The sequence below is a fragment of the Lampetra fluviatilis genome, chromosome 24 (genome assembly GCF_964198595.1).
Source record: "Lampetra fluviatilis chromosome 24, kcLamFluv1.1, whole genome shotgun sequence".
NCBI lineage: Eukaryota > Metazoa > Chordata > Hyperoartia > Petromyzontiformes > Petromyzontidae > Lampetra > Lampetra fluviatilis.
The window spans coordinates 1,094,066-1,115,100 of record NC_136298.1 but is presented as its reverse complement, the minus strand read 5'-3'; the positions used below and the strand labels follow the sequence as shown (position 1 = coordinate 1,115,100).

The 21,035-nt window shown below is 56.5% G+C and overlaps 1 protein-coding gene across 1 annotated transcript in view; it reads left to right on the top strand.

The window, feature by feature from the left end:
• The first annotated feature begins 1,841 nt into the window (after positions 1-1,841).
• Positions 1,842-21,035, top strand: part of LOC144941065 (tyrosine-protein kinase Src42A-like) — a 73,397-nt gene continuing 54,203 nt past the window's right edge. The window contains exon 1 of the mRNA XM_078867497.1: positions 1,842-2,119. Within this exon, the coding sequence (XP_078723623.1) occupies positions 1,842-2,119 (278 nt within the window). The remainder of the gene's footprint in view (positions 2,120-21,035) is intronic.

Here is a 21,035-nt window from a genome sequence, read left to right as displayed (position 1 = left end):
AACAAAAACCGACAAGTGCACAAGACGCGCGCGTGGAATAGCACTGAGAGACGGAGAGACGAGGAATGCGTGGATTAGAGAACAGGATAGAGACACTATCATCATCATCTCGACCAGGGGCCGGCAACCAAAACAACAAGAGACAATCTTTTTCGGTAAAAAGCAGCAATACTGTATTTAAAGATCCGTAATGCGTGTGGTGAACGCGACAGACGGTGGATCCTTAATAAATGATGTCACGAAGCAGCCCTTCATGAGCCGCATGCGGCTCCGGAGCCATAGGTTGCTGAACCCTGCCTATGGTGAACTGGACTTCCATGGTGAACTGGACTCCCATGGTGAACTGGATTTCCATGGTGAACTGGACTCCCATGGCGAACTGGACTCCCATGGCGAACTGGACTTCCATGGTGAACTGGACTCCCATGGTGAACTGGACTTCCATGGTGAACTGGACTCCCATGGTGAACTGGATTTCCATGGTGAATTGGATTTCCATGGTTACCTGGACTTCCATGGTGAATTGGACTTCCATGTTAAACTGGACTTCCATGGTAAACTGGACTTCCATGGTTACCTGGACTCCCATGGTCAGGGTTCGGCAACCAAAACAACAAGAAGAGCCATTTTTTTTCGAATTTCAAGAGCCGCGCTGCAGTCCTTAAAGAGCCACCGCATGCGGCTCCGAAGCTGCAGGTTGCCGACCCCCTGATCCAGACCGTCAAGAGGAGCGAGTGGGGCCTGGGCAGGACGCGTCACGGCTCGCAGGGACCACGGACGATGGAAAAGGATAACTACGGAGTGGCAGCCCGAGAGGACGTCCAACCGGGGAGATGGAGCGGTGAGCTCGGTTTGTGTGCAGCTGCCGGGTGGATCGTTACACCGCGGGATCACAACCATCTCGCTCACCCGTCCACCACCCTGCTCACTCACTCGTCCATTCACCCACTCACTCGCCTTCACCCAGCAGTGGATTGATCTTGGCTGCTGCTGCTGCTGGTGACGATGACTATACCCCCGAAAATCCCCGAGGGGTTCACCGCTGCGCCATTGTATTGCGAGGGATGGGGTGGGGGTGGACCCCGTGGGGATCACGCGGGGTCCACCCGCCCGGGTTTCCTGCGAGTCGCGGGGGCAGGCCCGGGGGGTCCAGGCGAGCGCTGGGGCGCAGTCCGCCCGGCTGCGACATCGAGACGACAGCCGACCGGGTGTGGGGGGGGAGACCGCGGTGAGAGACAGGGGACCTGGGTTAATAGGAATAGGAGACCTGGGTGGCAGATCGAAGACCAGAGGGAGACGGGGTAGGAGACCTGGTTAAGGGAAGGGTGAGGGAGGGGAGTGGAGACCTGGGAAGAAGAGGGGAGGAGGAGGAAGAGGAGGGGGAGGAAGAGGAGAGGGAGGAGGGTGCAGCTCTCGGTGGAACACAGAGGCGGGGCCCCGCGACGCTGAGAGGTTTCTGTCGCCGAGACCGCACGGACCCGGCCCGGACTCCCCGGGGCCCGAGAGGGGACCAGCGCGGAACGTGAGGGGGTCTGCTGCTCCTTGCAGCCTCAACAACAACAACATCGTCGTCCTCTTCACCTCCAGCTCCTCCTCCATACGCGCTGCCACCAAGGGGACCCGCGGGGCCCCACTGGAGGCGAGGGCGAACGGTGTCTTAGAGGGGTCCCGTGCTCCGGGCTCCACGAGCGAAGGAGTCCCGTGAGAGGGCCCCGATTTGAGACGTAAGGGGGCCCGCGGTGAGTCGCGTGGACCCCAGGCTAGACGAGTCTCTAGTAAGTAGGAGGGGGGGGGGAGGTCCCCGGTGGGGGGGAACTCCTCTGAGGGGGTTCCCGGGAGCCATGGGCTGCCCGTGCTCGGTCGAGCGGCGCCCCGACGATCCTGGGCCCCCCAACGGGCCCGTGGCCCCTCACCTCTTTGTGGCCCTGTTCGACTACGAGGCAAGGACCCAGGACGACCTGAGCTTCGTGAAGGGAGACCTGCTGAAGGTCCCCGACGCGGGCCCTGACAGCTGGTGGTACGCGTGGCTCGTGGAGCGCGGGGCCCCCTCGGAGGGGGGCCCCGAAGGGTGGATCCCGGCTAACTACGTGGCGAGGGTGCAGAGCATCGAGGCAGAGCCGTGAGTACGAAGCCCGGGGGGTGCCTGCACCGTCACCCCCTCCCCATTCATCTCTAACCCCCTCCACCCTGAGACCCCCTCCACCCTGAGACCCCCTCCACCCTGAGACCCCCTCCACCCTGAGACCCTCTCCACCCTGAGACCCCCTCCACCCTGAGACCCTCTTTACCCTGAGACCCCCTCCACCCTGAGACCCCCTCCACCCTGAGACCCCCTCCACCCTGAGACCCCCTCCACCCTGAGACCCCCTCCACCCTGAGACCCTCTCCACCCTGAGACCACTTCCACCCTGAGACCCTCTCCACCCTGAGACCCCCTCCACACTGAGACCCCCTCCACCCTGAGACCCTCTCCACCCTGAGACCCCCTCCACCCTGAGACCATCTCCACCCTGAGACCCCCTCCACCCTGAGACCCTCTTTACCCTGAGACCCCCTCCACCCTGAGACCCCCTCCACCCTGAGACCCCCTCCACCCTGAGACCCTCTCCACCCTGAGACCCCCTCCACTCTGAGACCTCCTCCACCCTGAGACCCTCTTTACCCTGAGACCCTCTCCACCCTGAGACCCTCTCCACCCTGAGACCCTCTCCACCCTGAGACCCCCTCCACCCTGAGACCTCCTCCACCCTGAGACCCTCTTTACCCTGAGACCCTCTCCACCCTGAGACCCTCTCCACCCTGAGACCCTCTCCACCCTGAGACCCCCTCCACCCTGAGACCCTCTTTACCCTGAGACCCTCTCCACCCTGAGACCCTCTCCACCCTGAGACCCTCTCCATCCTGAGACCTCTTCCACCCTGCGACCCTCTTTACCCTGAGACCCTCCTCACCCTGAGACCATCTCCACCCTGAGACCCCCTCCACCCTGAGACCATCCCCACCCTGAGACCTCCTCCACCCTGAGACCCCCTCCACCCTGAGACCCTCTCCACCCTGAGACCCTCTCCACCCTGAGACCCTCTTTACCCTGAGACCCTCTCCACCCTGAGACCCCCTCCACCCTGAGACCCTCTCCACCCTGAGACCCTCTCCACCCTGAGACCCCTGCACGGGTCGAGGTTCTATCAGAATTGGCCTCTAATGGCCACCGTCACGACCCTGCCGCTGGTGCTGAGCCCATAGCTGCTGCCAAACCGCTCATCTCCCGTTTCCAGCCATGCAGAGCCAGTAGTGGACATTCCACATTCCTATGGCGGTTAAGGTCGGGGGGGGGGGGGGTTATATATGGGGCAAACACTGCTTGACCACCCCCACAAAGTGGTTACTCATTTAGTTTATCGACCCAGAACGGAGGAATGATGATGATGGTGGTGCCGGGTGTATCCGAACCCCGCCTGGGCCCTCAGCCTCTCCCAACTGCTGCGTGAACTTCACAGACGAGGGGGGGGGGGTTGATCGCTCAACTCACTCACTCCGATCTCACAAAGACCCCCGTATAGCCTGAACAGACTGATGGGGCAAGTGCTGTTAGCGAGTAGCACAAACGATGAAGGCCGGAACGGCACACGAGGGGGTGGGTTAGCACCACACCTGGCCGCCTTTGTCTCCCTAGTGGCGATGTTTACTACTACACACCAGGTACTCATTTGAGGTTGAGTCGACCTAGGGGAGGCCCAGGACCGGTTCAGATAATCGTCACCGGGATTGGCCGTGAGCGGGATTGGAATTCGGATCGCCAGGTTCGTAGCGCAGCGTGGCGCTAACCGCTACACCACCGCTCCCTGACGCACACACACAAACTACACACACACGCTGACTACACACACACAGACTACACACACACACTTACTACACACACACAGACCACACACACACACTGACTACACACACACACTGACTACACTACACACACACTACACACACACACTACACACACACTACATTACACAGACACACACTACACACAGACACACACTACACACAGACACACACTACACACCCAGACTACGCACACTGACTACACACACATACAGACTACACACACACACTACACACACTGACCACACACACACACTGACTACACACACACTGTCTACACACACGGCGTGGATGCTGGTGGATTGTTGTTCCCCCATGGACTGGATCGGGGTTTGGGGCGAGGACTTCCATGCGCTGGCGCGTGGGGACGCCCAGTTGCGTGCTGGGCTGACGCGGCGCCGTGGCCCGTTCAGGAGCGAGTGGCGTTCTGTGCGGGGGATGGCGGCGCGCCAACTACCTCGCCTGGTGCACAGGAGGTCGTGGGTTCGATCCCGACCCTGACGCCTGCTGCTGTATATTTGGAGTTTGCGTGTCTCTCTCTCTCATCATCCCGGTGGCTAAGAGATGTTAACTACCTCGCCTGGTGTACAGGAGGCCGTGGGTTCGATCCCAACCCTTGACGCCTGCTGCTGTATATTTGGAGTTTGCGTGTCTCTCTCCCCGTGGCCGCGTGGATTTTTCTCGGGGCCCTGCGATTTTCCCTCCACATTTAGAAACATGCTTTGAGAGTATTTTGTTAGCTATGCATTGCTACGTGATACACCACTTCGTCGCGTTATCATTTGTGGCCAGGTCGCTTCTGAAAACGAGCCGTGTAGCCCAGTGGGCCCTTACTGTGGCGCACGACACGACAAACGCGGCTGCTCGAGTTCCCCCGCTCACGTCGAAGTACGAGTGGCGATTATTTGAACCAGCCGCGAAGTCTCCACAAGGTCGTCGGAGCCTCGAACGAGTGCTTCGTGCGATGCGTAAAAAACACGTGAGCACTGAGGAGACAAAGGCGGCCGGGCGTGGTGTTTGGCCGCTCACCCCCCTCCTGTGCCTCGCCGACGCGGTAGCCCCAGCAGTCGGTTCGAGGCTACCAGGGTTACCTTCGTCTGTTTTTATCCGCCTCCCTCCCAGATGTTTGTTTCGTTTGTGGGTTCGGGTTTACACAAGTTTCCTTCATCCTCATCCGCGTCTTTAATTTCCTCACGAAGGCGCCCGCCACATCACCGGCAGGAGGCCGCGCTCCACACCCTGTCGCTGAAGCTCCGCGAGCGAGCGTCGTGAAGCGAGTCGCGCGAAGCGAGTGTCGTGAAGCGAGTAAATGAAGCGAGTGTCGTGAAGCGAGTCACTGAAGCGAGTGTCGTGAAGCGAGATAATGAAGCGAGTGTCGTGAAGCGAGATAATGAAGCGAGTGTCGTGAAGCGAGTCACTGAAGCGAGTGTAGTGAAGCGAGATAATGAAGCGAGTGTCTTGAAGCGAGTCACTGAAGCGAGTGTCGTGAAGCGAGTCACTGAAGCGAGTGTCGTGAAGCGAGTCACTGAAGCGAGTGTCGTGAAGCGAGTCACTGAAGCGAGTGTCGTGAAGCGAGTCACTGAAGCGAGTGTCGTGAAGCGAGTCACTGAAGCGAGTGTCGTGAAGCGAGTCACTGAAGCGAGTGGCGTGAAGCGAGTCACTGAAGCGAGTGTCGTGAAGCGAGTCTGAAGCGAGTGTCGTGAAGCGAGTCATTGAAGCGAGTGGCGTGAAGCGAGTCACTGAAGCGAGTGGCGTGAAGCGAGTCTGTGAAACGAGTCACTGAAGCGAGTCACTGAAGCGAGTGTCGTGAAGCGAGTCACTGAAACGAGTGGCGTCAAGCGAGTCACTGAAGCGAGTGTCGTGAAGCGAGTCACTGAAGCGAGTGTCGTGAAGCGAGTCACTGAAGCGAGTGGCGTGAAGCGAGTCACTGAAGCGAGTGGCGTGAAGCGAGTCACTGAAGCGAGTGGCGTGAAGCGAGTCACTGAAGCGAGTGTCGTGAAGCGAGTAAATGAAGTGAGTGTCGTGAAGCGAGTCACTGAAGCGAGTGTCGTGAAGCGAGATAATGAAGCGAGTGTCGTGAAGCGAGATAATGAAGCGAGTGTCGTGAAGCGAGTCACTGAAGCGAGTGTAGTGAAGCGAGATAATGAAGCGAGTGTCTTGAAGCGAGTCACTGAAGCGAGTGTCGTGAAGCGAGTCACTGAAGCGAGTGTCGTGAAGCGAGTCACTGAAGCGAGTGTCGTGAAGCGAGTCACTGAAGCGAGTGTCGTGAAGCGAGTCACTGAAGCGAGTGTCGTGAAGCGAGTCACTGAAGCGAGTGGCGTGAAGCGAGTCACTGAAGCGAGTGTCGTGAAGCGAGTCTGAAGCGAGTGTCGTGAAGCGAGTCATTGAAGCGAGTGGCGTGAAGCGAGTCACTGAAGCGAGTGGCGTGAAGCGAGTCTGTGAAACGAGTCACTGAAGCGAGTCACTGAAGCGAGTGTCGTGAAGCGAGTCACTGAAACGAGTGGCGTCAAGCGAGTCACTGAAGCGAGTGTCGTGAAGCGAGTCACTGAAGCGAGTGTCGTGAAGCGAGTCACTGAAGCGAGTGGCGTGAAGCGAGTCACTGAAGCGAGTGGCGTGAAGCGAGTCACTGAAGCGAGTGGCGTGAAGCGAGTCGCCTGAAGCGAGTCTCTGAAACGAGTCATTGAAGCGAGTCACTGAAGCGAGTGTCGTGAAGCGAGTCGCCTGAAGCGAGTCTCTGAAACGAGTCACTGAAGCGAGTCACTGAAGCGAGTCACTGAAGCGAGTCTCAGCGTGACGTTTAGCCGTGCGCTCTCGCGAGTCGGGTCCGTCGCGAATGCGCCACCCCGCCGATGGCACACGCTCCGAGTGAGCTCTTTGGGACTGACAACGCTGATTTAATTCTGCCTCGGACTCGACGACAGATCCCAAACATCTGCTGAATCTAAAAAGTCTCTTTTGTTTTAATTTTTACCAGGTAATGCCCACTGCGCCATACAGCTCTTTTTTTCAGAAGCGACGTGGCTATCACGAATGATAGCTCAACGAAGCGTCTCATTACGTGGACATTTACAGCAGCCAAATGTGGAGGGGAAAACCACGGGCAGAGAGACACGCAAACTCCAAATATAAAGCAGCAGGCGTCAGGGTCGGGATCGCGCCCACGACCTCCTGTATACCAGGCGAGGTAGTTAACATCTACTAGCCACCGTGATGATGATGAGAGAGAGAGACACCGCAAACTCCAAATATACAGCAGCAGGCGTCAGGGTCTGGATCGAAACCAACGACCTCCTGTGTACCAGGCGACGTGGTCCACGTCTCCTGGCCACCGCGGCGCTGCCGCTGACCGGGCCGGAGACCCCAGCGTTGAGGCCGCGGGGCACCGCGCGAGGTTTGCGTGTGTCATAGGTCGGGTGTTTATCTTTAATCGGCATGTGTTATTCGCAGCGCCTTCATAGGTTCTTCGTGTGTGTGTCTTTTGCAGCACTGCCAACGCAGGCTCTTTAATTTCTCATTTTGTCGCTATTTGTTTTTCCTTAAAGTCGTGTTGACCTTGGTGGTATTAAAAACCTTGGTGGTATTAAAAACCGTGGTCTCCAGCAAAGTCACGCCCCTTTACCCGACTGTGGTGGGGCTTGTGGCCATGCGGTGCTTTCCTCTGCTTTGGCACAGGGAAGCCGTCTGCATGACTCTCACCGACACTCCTTAAGAGTAAAACAATATCGGCCGTCTTCATGTGTTGTCACAATCAAGAAAATAAAAGAAACAAGCCACAGCCTTGCGACTGTGGCCGCGCAACTCAAACTACGGACCATACACTAAACCGCATGGATGCATAGTGACCCATAGAGATAGAGACCCATAGAGACCCATAGAGATAGAGACCCATAGAGATACAGAACCAGAGACCCATAGCGATAGAGACCCATAGCGATAGAGACCCGTAGCGATAGAGACCCATAGCGATAGAGACCCATAGAGATACAGAACCAGAGACCCATAGAGACCCACAGCAATAGAGACCCATAGAGATAGAGACCCATAGAGATAGAGACCCATAGAGATAGAGACCAATAGAGACCCTTCAAGGGAGTAGGGAGACCCAAACGACACCAACTCTCTCTCCTGCAGGCCTCTTGTCGCTGTGTCCAGCAGCAGACCTCGACGCTGATATCGATCTCATGAGCGTGTCGCCATGCGCGAGAACAGAATCATGAATCTGTGTCGCCACAGTTTTAGGAAATAACTTTTGTTTTCAGTCCATCAGCCTGATTGGGCTTTCCATATCAATGTGAATTCATGCAGCAGCATGCATACTGTCGTTACGTGTGAAGACGCAGAGCGCGGTTCCACTTTGAGTTTCCTTTAGCCATAAATACTCCAAAGCAACACGTGCTGAGCGTGCAGGCGTGCGCGTGTGTGTGTGCGTGCGTGTGTGTGCGTGCGTGTGTGCGTGCATGCGTGCGTGTGTGTGCGTGTGTGTGCGTGTGTGTGCGTGTGTGTGTATGCGTGCGTGCGTGTGTGTGTGCGTGCGTGTGTGCGTGTGTGTGTGCGCGTGTGTGTGTGTGCGTCTGTGTGCGTGCACGCGCCAAGACGACCACATACCACGGTCTGTATGTGTTGAACTTCACGGGCTAATCGGAGGTGCGGTTTGCGGTGTGGTTATGGAAACAGAGGTGAAGCAACGTCAGCCCCGGAGAGAGCACCGCTACAATCCCAGTTACCACGTGGTGTGTGTGTGAGTAAGCCCAGCCACCACGTGGTGTGTGTGTGGCTGAGTAAGCCCAGCCACCACGTGGTGTGTGTGGCTGAGTAAGCCCATCTACCACGTGGTGTGCGTGTGAGAAAGCCCAGCCATCACGTGGCGTGGCTGAGTAAGCCCAGCCATCACGTGGTGTGTGTGTGTGGCTGAGTAAGCCCAGCTACCACGTGGTGTGTGTGTGAGTAAGCCCAGCCATCACGTGGCGTGGCTGAGTAAGCCCAGCCACCACGTGGTGTGTGTGTGAGTAAGCCCAGCCACCACGTGGTGTGTGTGAGTAAGCCCAGCTACCACGTGGTGTGTGTGGCTAGTAAGCCCAGCTACCACGTGGTGTGTGTGCCTGAGTAAGCCCAGCCACCACGTGGTGTGTGTGTGTGAGTAAGCCCAGCCACCACGTGGTGTGTGTGAGTAAGCCCAGCTACCACGTGGTGTGTGGCTGAGTAAGCCCAGCAATCACGTGGTGTGTGAGTAAGCCCAGCCATCACGTGGTGTGTGTGTGAGTAAGCCCAGCCACCACGTGGTGTGTGTGTGTGAGTAAGCCCGGCCATCACGTGGTGTGTGTGTGTCCGTGTGGCTGGCTGCGGTCGCACGTGTGTGTTGCTATCGCCGAACCCAACCCATGATCTCGTTACCCACCCTTCTCGTTACCCACCCTCTCGTTACCCACCCTTGCCACGGGAGCTTTGCGATGGTGCGTGGCTGCGTGGTCGCGTATCATGTGGGACGAGCGCTCGCAAAATGTTCACCGACGCTTGTGGGATAGCGGATTGTGGGTTGGCGTTAACGAGTTGGTGCTGCCTGTTCAAGGGCTTGGGAGAGGAGAGACCGTGACGGGTTGGTGCTGCCTGTTCAAGGGATTGGGAGAGGAGAGACCGTGACGGGTTGGTGCTGCCTGTTCAAGGGCTTGGGAGGGGAGAGACCGTGACGGGTTGGTGCTGCCTGTTCAAGGGCTTGGGAGAGGAGAGACCGTGACGGGTTGGTGCTGCCTGTTCAAGGGCGTGGGAAGGGAGAGACCGTGACGGGTTGGTGCTGCCTGTTCAAGGGCTTGGGAGGGGAGAGACCGTGACGGGTTGGTGCTGCCTGTTCAAGGGCTTGGGAGAGGAGAGACCGTGACGGGTTGGTGCTGCCTGTTCAAGGGCTTGGGAGGGGAGAGACCGTGACGGGTTGGTGCTGCCTGTTCAAGGGCTTGGGAGAGCAGAGATCGTGACGAGTTGGTGCTGCCTATTCAAGGGCTTGGGAGGGGAGAGACCGTGACGGGTTGGTGCTGCCTGTTCAAGGGCTTGGGAGAGGAGAGACCGTGACGGGTTGGTGCTGCCTGTTCAAGGGCTTGGGAAGGGAGAGACCGTGACGGGTTGGTGCTGCCTGTTCAAGGGCTTGGGAGGGGAGAGACCGTGACGGGTTGGTGCTGCCTGTTCAAGGGCTTGGGAGAGGAGAGACCGTGACGGGTTGGTGCTGCCTGTTCAAGGGCTTGGGAGGGGAGAGACCGTGACGGGTTGGTGCTGCCTGTTCAAGGGCTTGGGAAGGGAGAGACCGTGACGGGTTGGTGCTGCTTGTTCAAGGGCTTGGGAGAGGAGAGACCGTGACGGGTTGGTGCTGCCTGTTCAAGGGCTTGGGAGGGGAGAGACCGTGACGGGTTGGTGCTGCCTGTTCAAGGGCTTGGGAGGGGAGAGACCGTGACGGGTTGGTGCTGCCTGTTCAAGGGCTTTGGAGGGGAGAGACCGTGACGGGTTGGTGCTGCCTGTTCAAGGGCTTGGGAGGGGAGAGACCGTGACGGGTTGGTGCTGCCTGTTCAAGGGCTTGGGAGAGGAGAGACCGTGACGGGTTGGTGCTGCCTGTTCAAGGGCTTGGGAAGGGAGAGACCGTGACGGGTTGGTGCTGCTTGTTCAAGGGCTTGGGAGAGGAGAGACCGTGACGGGTTGGTGCTGCCTGTTCAAGGGCTTGGGAGGGGAGAGACCGTGACGGGTTGGTGCTGCCTGTTCAAGGGCTTGGGAGGGGAGAGACCGTGACGGGTTGGTGCTGCCTGTTCAAGGGCTTGGGAGAGGAGAGACCGTGACGGGTTGGTGCTGCCTGTTCAAGGGCGTGGGAAGGGAGAGACCGTGACGGGTTGGTGCTGCCTGTTCAAGGGCTTGGGAGGGGAGAGACCGTGACGGGTTGGTGCTGCCTGTTCAAGGGCTTGGGAGAGGAGAGACCGTGACGGGTTGGTGCTGCCTGTTCAAGGGCTTGGGAGGGGAGAGACCGTGACGGGTTGGTGCTGCCTGTTCAAGGGCTTGGGAGAGCAGAGATCGTGACGAGTTGGTGCTGCCTATTCAAGGGCTTGGGAGGGGAGAGACCGTGACGGGTTGGTGCTGCCTGTTCAAGGGCTTGGGAGAGGAGAGACCGTGACGGGTTGGTGCTGCCTGTTCAAGGGCTTGGGAAGGGAGAGACCGTGACGGGTTGGTGCTGCCTGTTCAAGGGCTTGGGAGGGGAGAGACCGTGACGGGTTGGTGCTGCCTGTTCAAGGGCTTGGGAGAGGAGAGACCGTGACGGGTTGGTGCTGCCTGTTCAAGGGCTTGGGAGGGGAGAGACCGTGACGGGTTGGTGCTGCCTGTTCAAGGGCTTGGGAAGGGAGAGACCGTGACGGGTTGGTGCTGCTTGTTCAAGGGCTTGGGAGAGGAGAGACCGTGACGGGTTGGTGCTGCCTGTTCAAGGGCTTGGGAGGGGAGAGACCGTGACGGGTTGGTGCTGCCTGTTCAAGGGCTTGGGAGGGGAGAGACCGTGACGGGTTGGTGCTGCCTGTTCAAGGGCTTGGGAAGGGAGAGACCGTGACGGGTTGGTGCTGCCTGTTCAAGGGCTTGGGAGGGGAGAGACCGTGACGGGTTGGTGCTGCCTGTTCAAGGGCTTGGGAGAGGAGAGACCGTGACGGGTTGGTGCTGCCTGTTCAAGGGCTTGGGAGGGGAGAGACCGTGACGGGTTGGTGCTGCCTGTTCAAGGGCTTGGGAAGGGAGAGACCGTGACGGGTTGGTGCTGCTTGTTCAAGGGCTTGGGAGAGGAGAGACCGTGACGGGTTGGTGCTGCCTGTTCAAGGGCTTGGGAGGGGAGAGACCGTGACGGGTTGGTGCTGCCTGTTCAAGGGCTTGGGAGGGGAGAGACCGTGACGGGTTGGTGCTGCCTGTTCAAGGGCTTTGGAGGGGAGAGACCGTGACGGGTTGGTGCTGCCTGTTCAAGGGCTTGGGAGGGGAGAGACCGTGACGGGTTGGTGCTGCCTGTTCAAGGGCTTGGGAGAGGAGAGACCGTGACGGGTTGGTGCTGCCTGTTCAAGGGCTTGGGAAGGGAGAGACCGTGACGGGTTGGTGCTGCTTGTTCAAGGGCTTGGGAGAGGAGAGACCGTGACGGGTTGGTGCTGCCTGTTCAAGGGCTTGGGAGGGGAGAGACCGTGACGGGTTGGTGCTGCCTGTTCAAGGGCTTGGGAGGGGAGAGACCGTGACGGGTTGGTGCTGCCTGTTCAAGGGCTTGGGAGGGGAGAGACCGTGACGGGTTGGTGCTGCCTGTTCAAGGGCTTGGGAGAGGAGAGATCGTGACGGGTTGGTGCTGCCTGTTCAAGGGCTTGGGAGAGGAGAGACCGTGACGGGTTGGTGCTGCCTGTTCAAGGGCTTGGGAGGGGAGAGACCGTGACGGGTTGGTGCTGCCTGTTCAAGGGCTTGGGAAGGGAGAGACCGTGACGGGTTGGTGCTGCTTGTTCAAGGGCTTGGGAGAGGAGAGACCGTGACGGGTTGGTGCTGCCTGTTCAAGGGCTTGGGAGGGGAGAGACCGTGACGGGTTGGTGCTGCCTGTTCAAGGGCTTGGGAGGGGAGAGACCGTGACGGGTTGGTGCTGCCTGTTCAAGGGCTTGGGAGGGGAGAGACCGTGACGGGTTGGTGCTGCCTGTTCAAGGGCTTGGGAGGGGAGAGACCGTGACGGGTTGGTGCTGCCTGTTCAAGGGCTTGGGAGAGGAGAGACCGTGACGGGTTGGTGCTGCCTGTTCAAGGGCTTGGGAAGGGAGAGACCGTGACGGGTTGGTGCTGCTTGTTCAAGGGCTTGGGAGAGGAGAGACCGTGACGGGTTGGTGCTGCCTGTTCAAGGGCTTGGGAGGGGAGAGACCGTGACGGGTTGGTGCTGCCTGTTCAAGGGCTTGGGAGGGGAGAGACCGTGACGGGTTGGTGCTGCCTGTTCAAGGGCTTGGGAGGGGAGAGACCGTGACGGGTTGGTGCTGCCTGTTCAAGGGCTTGGGAGGGGAGAGACCGTGACGGGTTGGTGCTGCCTGTTCAAGGGCTTGGGAGAGGAGAGACCGTGACGGGTTGGTGCTGCCTGTTCAAGGGCTTGGGAGGGGAGAGACCGTGACGGGTTGGTGCTGCCTGTTCAAGGGCTTGGGAGAGGAGAGACCGTGATGGGAGGGAATCCCCAAAGTGGAGCAGTGGCAGGGAAGAAGCAGAGAGACGAGGGCCGTGACCTGCGGTGTGGCGGTCGAACACAGCGTGACCCCAAGCACGCAGAGTGTCTCAGACGAGACTCGATTGGCAGATTACTTGGCAGTGGTGCACAATCACAATGAACAGTGCTGTCGTTGATGAGTGTGTTCAGGTTGTTTTGTTTGGTGTCAAACAAATGTTTTCATTTCACCAGGTGAGGCCCGCTGAGCTACGCAGCTCTTTTTCAGAAGCGGCCTGGCCACAAATGAAAGCTCAAACAAATTGACATTCATAGCAGCCAAATACTCTAAACGCGTGCTTCTAAACACATCTTTGCCTTTGCACCTCTCTCTGTGTGTGCGCCTGAAAGCACAAAGCAGACGCGCCTGCATACTGCTCGACATGTGTGTGCCTGGACCGTGCACACATTCTGGGGAGCGGTGGTGTAGCGGTTAGTGCGCTGCGTTGAGGCGAGCGAGCTGGGGGGGCTTAGAGCGCGTTGCGTGCGTTCGCAGCGGCGGCGTGGGGGGGGGTAGCGCGCCGCGCTGCGAACCCGGCGCTCCGAGTTCCATGCACGGCCAACATCCGTGGCAAATATCCATACCGATCCGGGGCTTCCAGAAACGGAGCAATGTAAGTGAGTAGAACCTGGTGCGCTGTTTATATATCAGCGTCGGGGATGAACAGGCAGCCGGGCGTGTTTTTTTTTTCCCGGCCACACCACCTCCGGGTGGTTCCGTGCCGGCCTGCATGGGTGCTTGCGAACAGCAGTCGCCCTAACAGTGTTTTGAAGGCTGTTTGGGGGAATATATTCCCCTTTTGCATTGAGCCGTGCACCGGCACGCACCTGCGTCTTGCCGGGGTGGTGGTGGTGAGGGAGGGAGGCAGGGAGGGAGGCAGGGAGGGAGGGAGTAATGCCGCAGTCACTGGGGGTGACCGTGGCAGGCCCAGCCGGTGAAACGCGTGCTAACACGACAGCTCGGCACCGCCTCGCTTATAAAGTTTAAACAACGCCGCGGACGGGAAGGGAGATTACTCGTGGAGCTCAGCCTGGCCTCCAGCCCGTCGTGGAGCTCGGCCTGGCCTCCAGCTCGCTAATTAATCTCCCCACGACGCGGCCGGACCCCTGCAACGGAGACGGCGCGAGCAAAGCAGCCGCTTCCCGCACGGCGACGCGGCAGTGTCACTTGTGCACGTACACTGCGTTCATGTTGTTGTTATTGTTCTTATTGTTGTTGACATTATTGTTCCTATGCCGTGTAGGCGCTTGTTATCCCAGGGAAGTCTCACCGAGTCTCAAGGCTCTAGTCTTCAGAGGGCCCTGCCAATGTTGCTCACGCGCAAATCTCAATCGAGCGATTTGCGGTGTAATTTTTAGAATATGGAAAATTTTGGACCGTGACGTCGTCACGCAATGGCAGACTCTTTTTTTTTAAAGAAGCAGACGGTGAACCCGAATGTCACGGTTATAATCCACCCGCGGCATTCACCCCGGATGGCCGGCCGCCTGTGCCACACGCGTTCAACGCGGGTGGATGAGAACCGTGACATTCGATGGAGTCGGTGATGTAGTCAGCGGCGCAAGCACGGCACGCTGGGATTCCCCGTTGCGTTCCGCTGTTGGGGAAGAGGCCGTTGCGCACGCGTGGATTTATCGTGGATTTCCTGGCTCCGTGCTTTGCTCCTGGCCGCTGTTGCCCGACGGCCTCAGCCTCAGCAGCAGCGGCAGCAGCGCACCGAGTCTCAATTATCGGGACCGCTGCTCGGTGGACTTTCTTCTCCGTGGGCACGCACGCTCCGCGCTGACCGCGGCGGGCAAAGCCAATGAAGACATCTCGGATCTGCACGCAAATCTGCGTCGCGGTGGAATAAATGTCAGTGGCATAAAACAAAAGGAGGGAGGGAGGGAGGAGGGAGTTGCCATTCGGCTGTTTCAGGTGGGCGGCGGGGGTGGTGGTCACAGCACAGAAGGTCGCCTGGGTCCGATTCCCAGACTGGGTGGCCGTTCAGCGTCGCGTTTGTGTGATTCGTCCCCGACAGCAAGAGAGAGAGAGATGATGTCGACTGGTATTGCGCAAACAATAATTACGCAGCAAGTTGTTCAATTGGTCAATCAGCAACGTTGTTGGCAGGACCCTCCTGAAACCAACGTTAAATAAAGTTCTCTGTAATTCAATTTGGCTTGGACAAATTACATAAAAAAACGTTCACACACAGGACGTGACTGTGTTTAAGGGTTATTATTGTGGCACTGGTGTGGAAGCGGACACGCGGCTGTACAAGCCAATCGCGAGTTACTGCGCGGACTCTACAGCTCAGCATCGAACCGTGATTGAGATGGGCAAGTCGCCAAGGACGAGGTTGAAGTGATGGAATTCCGCGAGTGAGAACCGCGTTGTGAGTTTCGCCCTCGGTACATTCGACAGGCAAGTGTCGGGTGTTGTAATCTCCTGCCTGTGACCATGTCACTTGGAATGGGCCCCATTTCATCAGCTCACTTTGACCTCTTGACTTCTGTGTCGACTTAAAACACGACACGGCCGTTTTGCCTTCGCACAGCTGATGTCGACGAAGAGCAACAACTGCGATGTTACATTGAGGTGGTGGGGCCAGATGGTTGCGTCAGGAGCAGTGGAGTGTATCGCTTTGACGATGCCTCCTTCGCATAGATCACTGTGTGAGTGTGTGGGTCTCTATGTGAGAGAATGGCTCTGTACGTGAATCGGTATGTCTGTGTGAGTGTGTGGGTCTCTGTGTGAGTGAATGGCTCTGTACGTGAATCTGTATGTCTGTGTGAGACTGTGAGTGTGTGGGTCTCTGTGTGAGTGAATGGCTCTGTACGTGAATCTGTATGTCTGTGTGTGTGGGTCTCTATGTGAATGCATGACTCTGTACGTGATTCTGTATGTCTGTGTGAGTGTGTGGGTCTCTGTGTGAGTGAATGCCTCTGTACGTGAATCTGTATGTCTGTGTGAGTGTGTGGGTCTCTCTGTGAGTGAATGGCTCTGTACGGGAATCTGTATGTCTGTGTGAGTGTGTGGGTCTCTGTGTGAGTGAATGGCTCTGTACGTGAATCTGTATGTCTGTGTGAGTGTGTGGGTCTCTCTGTGAGTGAATGGCTCTGTACGTGAATCTGTATGTCAGTGTGAGTGTGTGGGTCTCTGTGTGAGTGCATGGCTCTGTAAGTGAATCTGTATGTCTGTGTGAGTGTGTGGGTCTCTGTGTGAGTGAATGGCTCTGTACGTGAATCTGTATGTCTGTGTGAGTGTGTGGGTCTCTCTGTGAGTGAATGGCTCTGTACGTGAATCTGTATGTCAGTGTGAGTGTGTGGGTCTCTGTGTGAGTGCATGGCTCTGTAAGTAAATCTGTATGTCTGTGAGTGTGTGGGTCTCTATGTGAGTGAATGACTCTGTATGTAAATCTGTATCTCTAATATATCTCTGTAGATCTCTTCCTCGTACAGCTGATCTTGATGGAGAGCAGCAACTGTATTTATACATTGAGGCGGTTGAGCCAGACGATTGCGTCGGGAATAGTGGAGCTTATTATCGCTGTGATTATCGCCTCTTCCATATTTTCGAATCAGGCATTGAGTCATTATTATTTGTTCCGTGATCTCCTCTGGGTGACCACAGTCGGAGACTGCCAGATAATTTTTCATTTTACACTTGTGCATTAAGTATCGACTTCTGTTGCTGCTATCATTTGTCCGTGGATGTGGTTTAGCGTTGCGGCCCAGAAGCTTCGTGTTGGATCTTTCGCGAGTAGTTTGTGACTCCTTGTGCGAGCATCATCAGGGTTGAAGTTGCATTGTTCGAGATGAAACGCGTGGGTCCAAAAGTGCTTGCGCGACCTTCGAGCGCTGGTGAGATTCTGGTGAACGGGGAGACGACGTTTTCCACGATTCGCTGGATTTTACCTTGGAGGATTGTGTCCGTCTGGATCTCGCTGAGCTGCATTGGCTTTTGGTTGCTGAACGATTATATTACAAGGTCGCGCTCATTACACACAAAGTGCTTGCCACAAATTAACGCAAATACCTTGCTGATCTCATCATAGAGCATAACCCATCACGCAAACTCCAGCCATCCTCGCAGCAGATGTTGCCTAAACATCGAACAAAGATGGTCACCGCATCGCGCGCTTTCAGATGCGCTTCTGCGGCCATCTGGAACGCTCTTCCTTCCGATATTAGGAAGCCACTGGAGTTGTGCACTTTTAAATCTAAATGTAAAACTAATATCATTAGAACTGCTTTTTTGTGTTTAGTTTGTTGTGCTTCCCCCGCACCTCCGATTAGCACGGTTGGCTTCGTATGGTGTGAAATCAGTTCAACGTCCATAAATACATACATCGCAACGAATGGATGGGGGAACGAGGTGCAACAACACGGGAGACCAGGGTGCTGGTGTCGACTTGAGCGTTCCAGTGTTGCACCAACGCATTGCAGTGTTCAGTTGGAAATCATCAACAAGTCGAGTGTGGCCTCATCTGGTCCACAGAGGCGCTTCCCGATGCTTGTGGCCCAGCGCTGATGTCCATAGCTCTAGCACTGATGTCTGTAACATCGGCGCTGATGTCTGTAGCGCTGTTGTCTCTAGCGGTAGTGTTGATGTCTCTAGTGCTAGCGCTGATGTCCGTAGTATCGGCGCTGATGTCCGTAGCGCCAAGTGCTGATGCTCCTTCCAGGCTTGTACTTGGCCAGTTTCGTCTTCGTCGCCTTAGCGGCCACCTTCGTCAGGTGGTCATGCGAGATTACCGCGTGCCTCCAGCTTCGCTCCCACATCGCTCGGAGCGGTGGCGTGTTGTCGCGCGGTGCTGCCGCAACAGGACGCTGCACCGAGTGATGGAAGCCGATGGCTCTACGACGGCGTTTCTCAAACTTGTTGTCACCCGCGGACCACTCGGCCAATGCAAACATTTCCGCAGACCACCCAGCCCAGCCCCCCCGAACCCCTGGTGACAAAACGCATTCGCTTCTTTCTCTCTAAATACCACTCAGACAAAATGATTCATAAAAACCTTTTTTTTTTACGCAGCTATAAGGATATTTTGAGGGGGAGGGGGTATTGAGAGCTTAGGGTTAGGGTAGTTTAATCAGGGCAGTTTACCTCAAATATTAATGACTGTTCGAAAAAAATGTGTATAAACGTCGTCATTATTGTCCGCATCAACCTGCATTTGCATCACAGCCACACGGACCACCTGGAGGAGCGTCACAGGCCAACGCCGCTGGTCCCTGGGACCGCTCTCTGAGAACCTCTGCCCTCGAGGGCCAAAGAAGCCACATTTCTCACCAGCAGAGAGATACTCAGTTTGCTGAGCGCAGGCCCAGACGCCCAATATGCCAAATTCCCATAAAACAAACAACGTTATCAAAGTTGCAAAAAAGTGGAATGCGTTTCTCAATTGAGACGAGTTATTATTTGTCAGCGCTTGGGGGAAAGCAACGGTGGTGGCAGGGGAACTCTCCAGTGGAGCAGTGCAAGACGAAGACGCAGACAGAAAACTATTGTCACCTGCAGTGTGGTGAGTGACCTGCAGTGTGGTGAGTGGGTGGGTGATCTGCGGTGTGGTGATTGAGTGAGTGGGTGGGTGACCTGCAGTGTGGTGAGTGAGTGGGTGAGTGAGTGACCTGCAGTGTGGTGAGTGAGTGGGTGAGTGACCTGCAGTGTGGTGAGTGGGTGGGTGACCTGCAGTGTGGTGAGTGAGTGGGTGGGTGACCTGCAGTGTGGTGAGTGGGTGGGTGACCTGCAGTGTGGTGATTGAGTGCGTGGGTGACCTGCAGTGTGGTGAGTGAGTGGGTGGGTGACCTGCAGTATGGTGAGTGGGTGGGTGACTTGCAGTGTGGTGAGTGAGTGAGTGGGTGGGTGACCTGCAGTGTGGTGAGTGGGTGGGTGACCTGCAGTGTGGTGAGTGAGTGGGTGGGTGACCTGCAGTGTGGTGAGTGAGTGGGTGGGTGACCTGCAGTATGGTGAGTGGGTGGGTGACCTGCAGTGTGGTGAGTGAGTGGGTGAGTGACCTGCAGTGTGGTGAGTGGGTGGGTGACCTGCAGTGTGGTGAGTGAGTGAGTGGGTGAGTGACCTGCAGTGTGGTGAGTGGGTGAGTAGGCTTTCACGACCAATATCATCCACAATATTACGGCTGATAACCGTGTGGCTAAGATGATACAAGTCAGTTTGGTCGGGCGAGCCCTCGGCATTGGTAGAGGAATCAACGGGTGGGGTTCATGATACCAGTAACCGTCGTCGTAGCAATAGAAGATTGAGGCGGTCGAGTGATTCAGAAGTCAGAGCACTGAGCCGGCAATGCTGAGGACCTGGGTTCTAATGGAAATAATCCGGGTCTTGAGTGTTGTGAGTTGATGGCCCTGCCACCGGTGTCTCTTACAGAGACCCGTTGACTCACAGAGACACTCACATCGACTGGGTAGTGATTAAACCGCGTTCTCAAGTGGAGTGAGTTAATGGTCCCAGCCCAGTCACCAATAACTGCACACATAAACACCTATCCTATTTAACGTGTTTCTGTACTTTTGGCTAAAATTTGGGTGCCTCGGTGGCGAGATGTTAACTACCTCGCCTGGTATACAGGAGGTCGTGGATTCGATCCCAACCCTGACGCCTGTATATTTAGAGTTCGCGTGTCTCTCTCCCCGTGGTCGCGTGGATTGTTTTTTCCCGGTTTTCTGGTTTTTCCCTCCACGTCCGGAATCAACACGCGTTTAGAGTGTTTGGCTGCTATAAATGTCCACGTGATAAGCCACTTCGTTGAGCTATCATTTGTGGCCAGACCGCTTCTGAAAAAGAGCTACGTAGATTAGTAGGGCTTGCCTGATAAAATAAAAAATAGTTTGTCGTTAAAATTCCAGCTCTGGGAAGTAAAATCATGTTTAATTGTCGCGTGATGAACATTTCTCTCATATAGCAGAGCGAGTGGGAAAGGGCAGCCCTCTGCTGTGGACCAGGGGTCGTTTGAGGGATCTCAGAGGTAGTTCAGTGATATCCGTTTGAATTAAAATCCAGCAGGCCCCAAGTCTAACAGAGAGGGTTCCTTGCCTTCAAACATCTGCCAGTTCACCAGCATTGGTCCAAGCAAGCCCCTCCGTGCAGTGGTCCCTCGGTTTACGATGCCATCGAGTCATGATATTTCGATGAATGATCCGCCTCCAATAGGTTGCCCCCATTGTTTCGATTAGCGATGCGTTTACGATATCACGCGGCCGCCAATTTCGGTCAATCGGGGATTGGTGCCAAGTTTCAGTGTTCCGGTGACAATACGCATTGCGTTATTGTGTATTTAGCGGTTTGTGTACGAGCTCCCGTACGAGGCTGAGGCGCAGTGACTCTGCTATTGAGCAGATGAGGGTGAGGGCGGCAGTCCCCAACACATCAGCTCATGCACCCCAGAGGTTGTTCCTGGAAGATTCTGCAGCAGGGCGATTCTTGATTTGGCCTTTCCACAGGTCTGTTTGATGTGGGGCTTGAAGGTCAGGGTTCTATCCATGACCCCTAGATATCCTGCCGTGGGGTCATAGCGCACTGGGCGACCACAGGAGGACACTTCAAGGGGTGGCACCTGCTGAGTGATTGTTCAGGTGGAAAGCGCTTGTGGTGGTTTTGGAGGGATTTAGTCGAAGTCTCCCATGACAGAAATATGTCTCCAATAAAGATCAGCTGTTAGGATATTGGCAATGTTCTCGGGGTTGGTGTCCAGTGCAGTAAAGGCTGTGCTATCAGCATCGTGAACTTGCCTGATGATGTGCATGGCAGGCCACTGATCTATATAAATGTTACTTAGTGGCGGTGCTCGTACTGAGCACTGAGGGAGGCCAATGTTCATGGTTCTCTTCACCAGCGAGCTGCACCCTGAGAGTGCGGTTGCTGAGCGCTCGCGTCGAGTATGTTTCTGGCCATTATAGGAGGGCCTTTCTTTTGGCATTCAGCTCTCGGGCTCACATCTGCATTCGCATT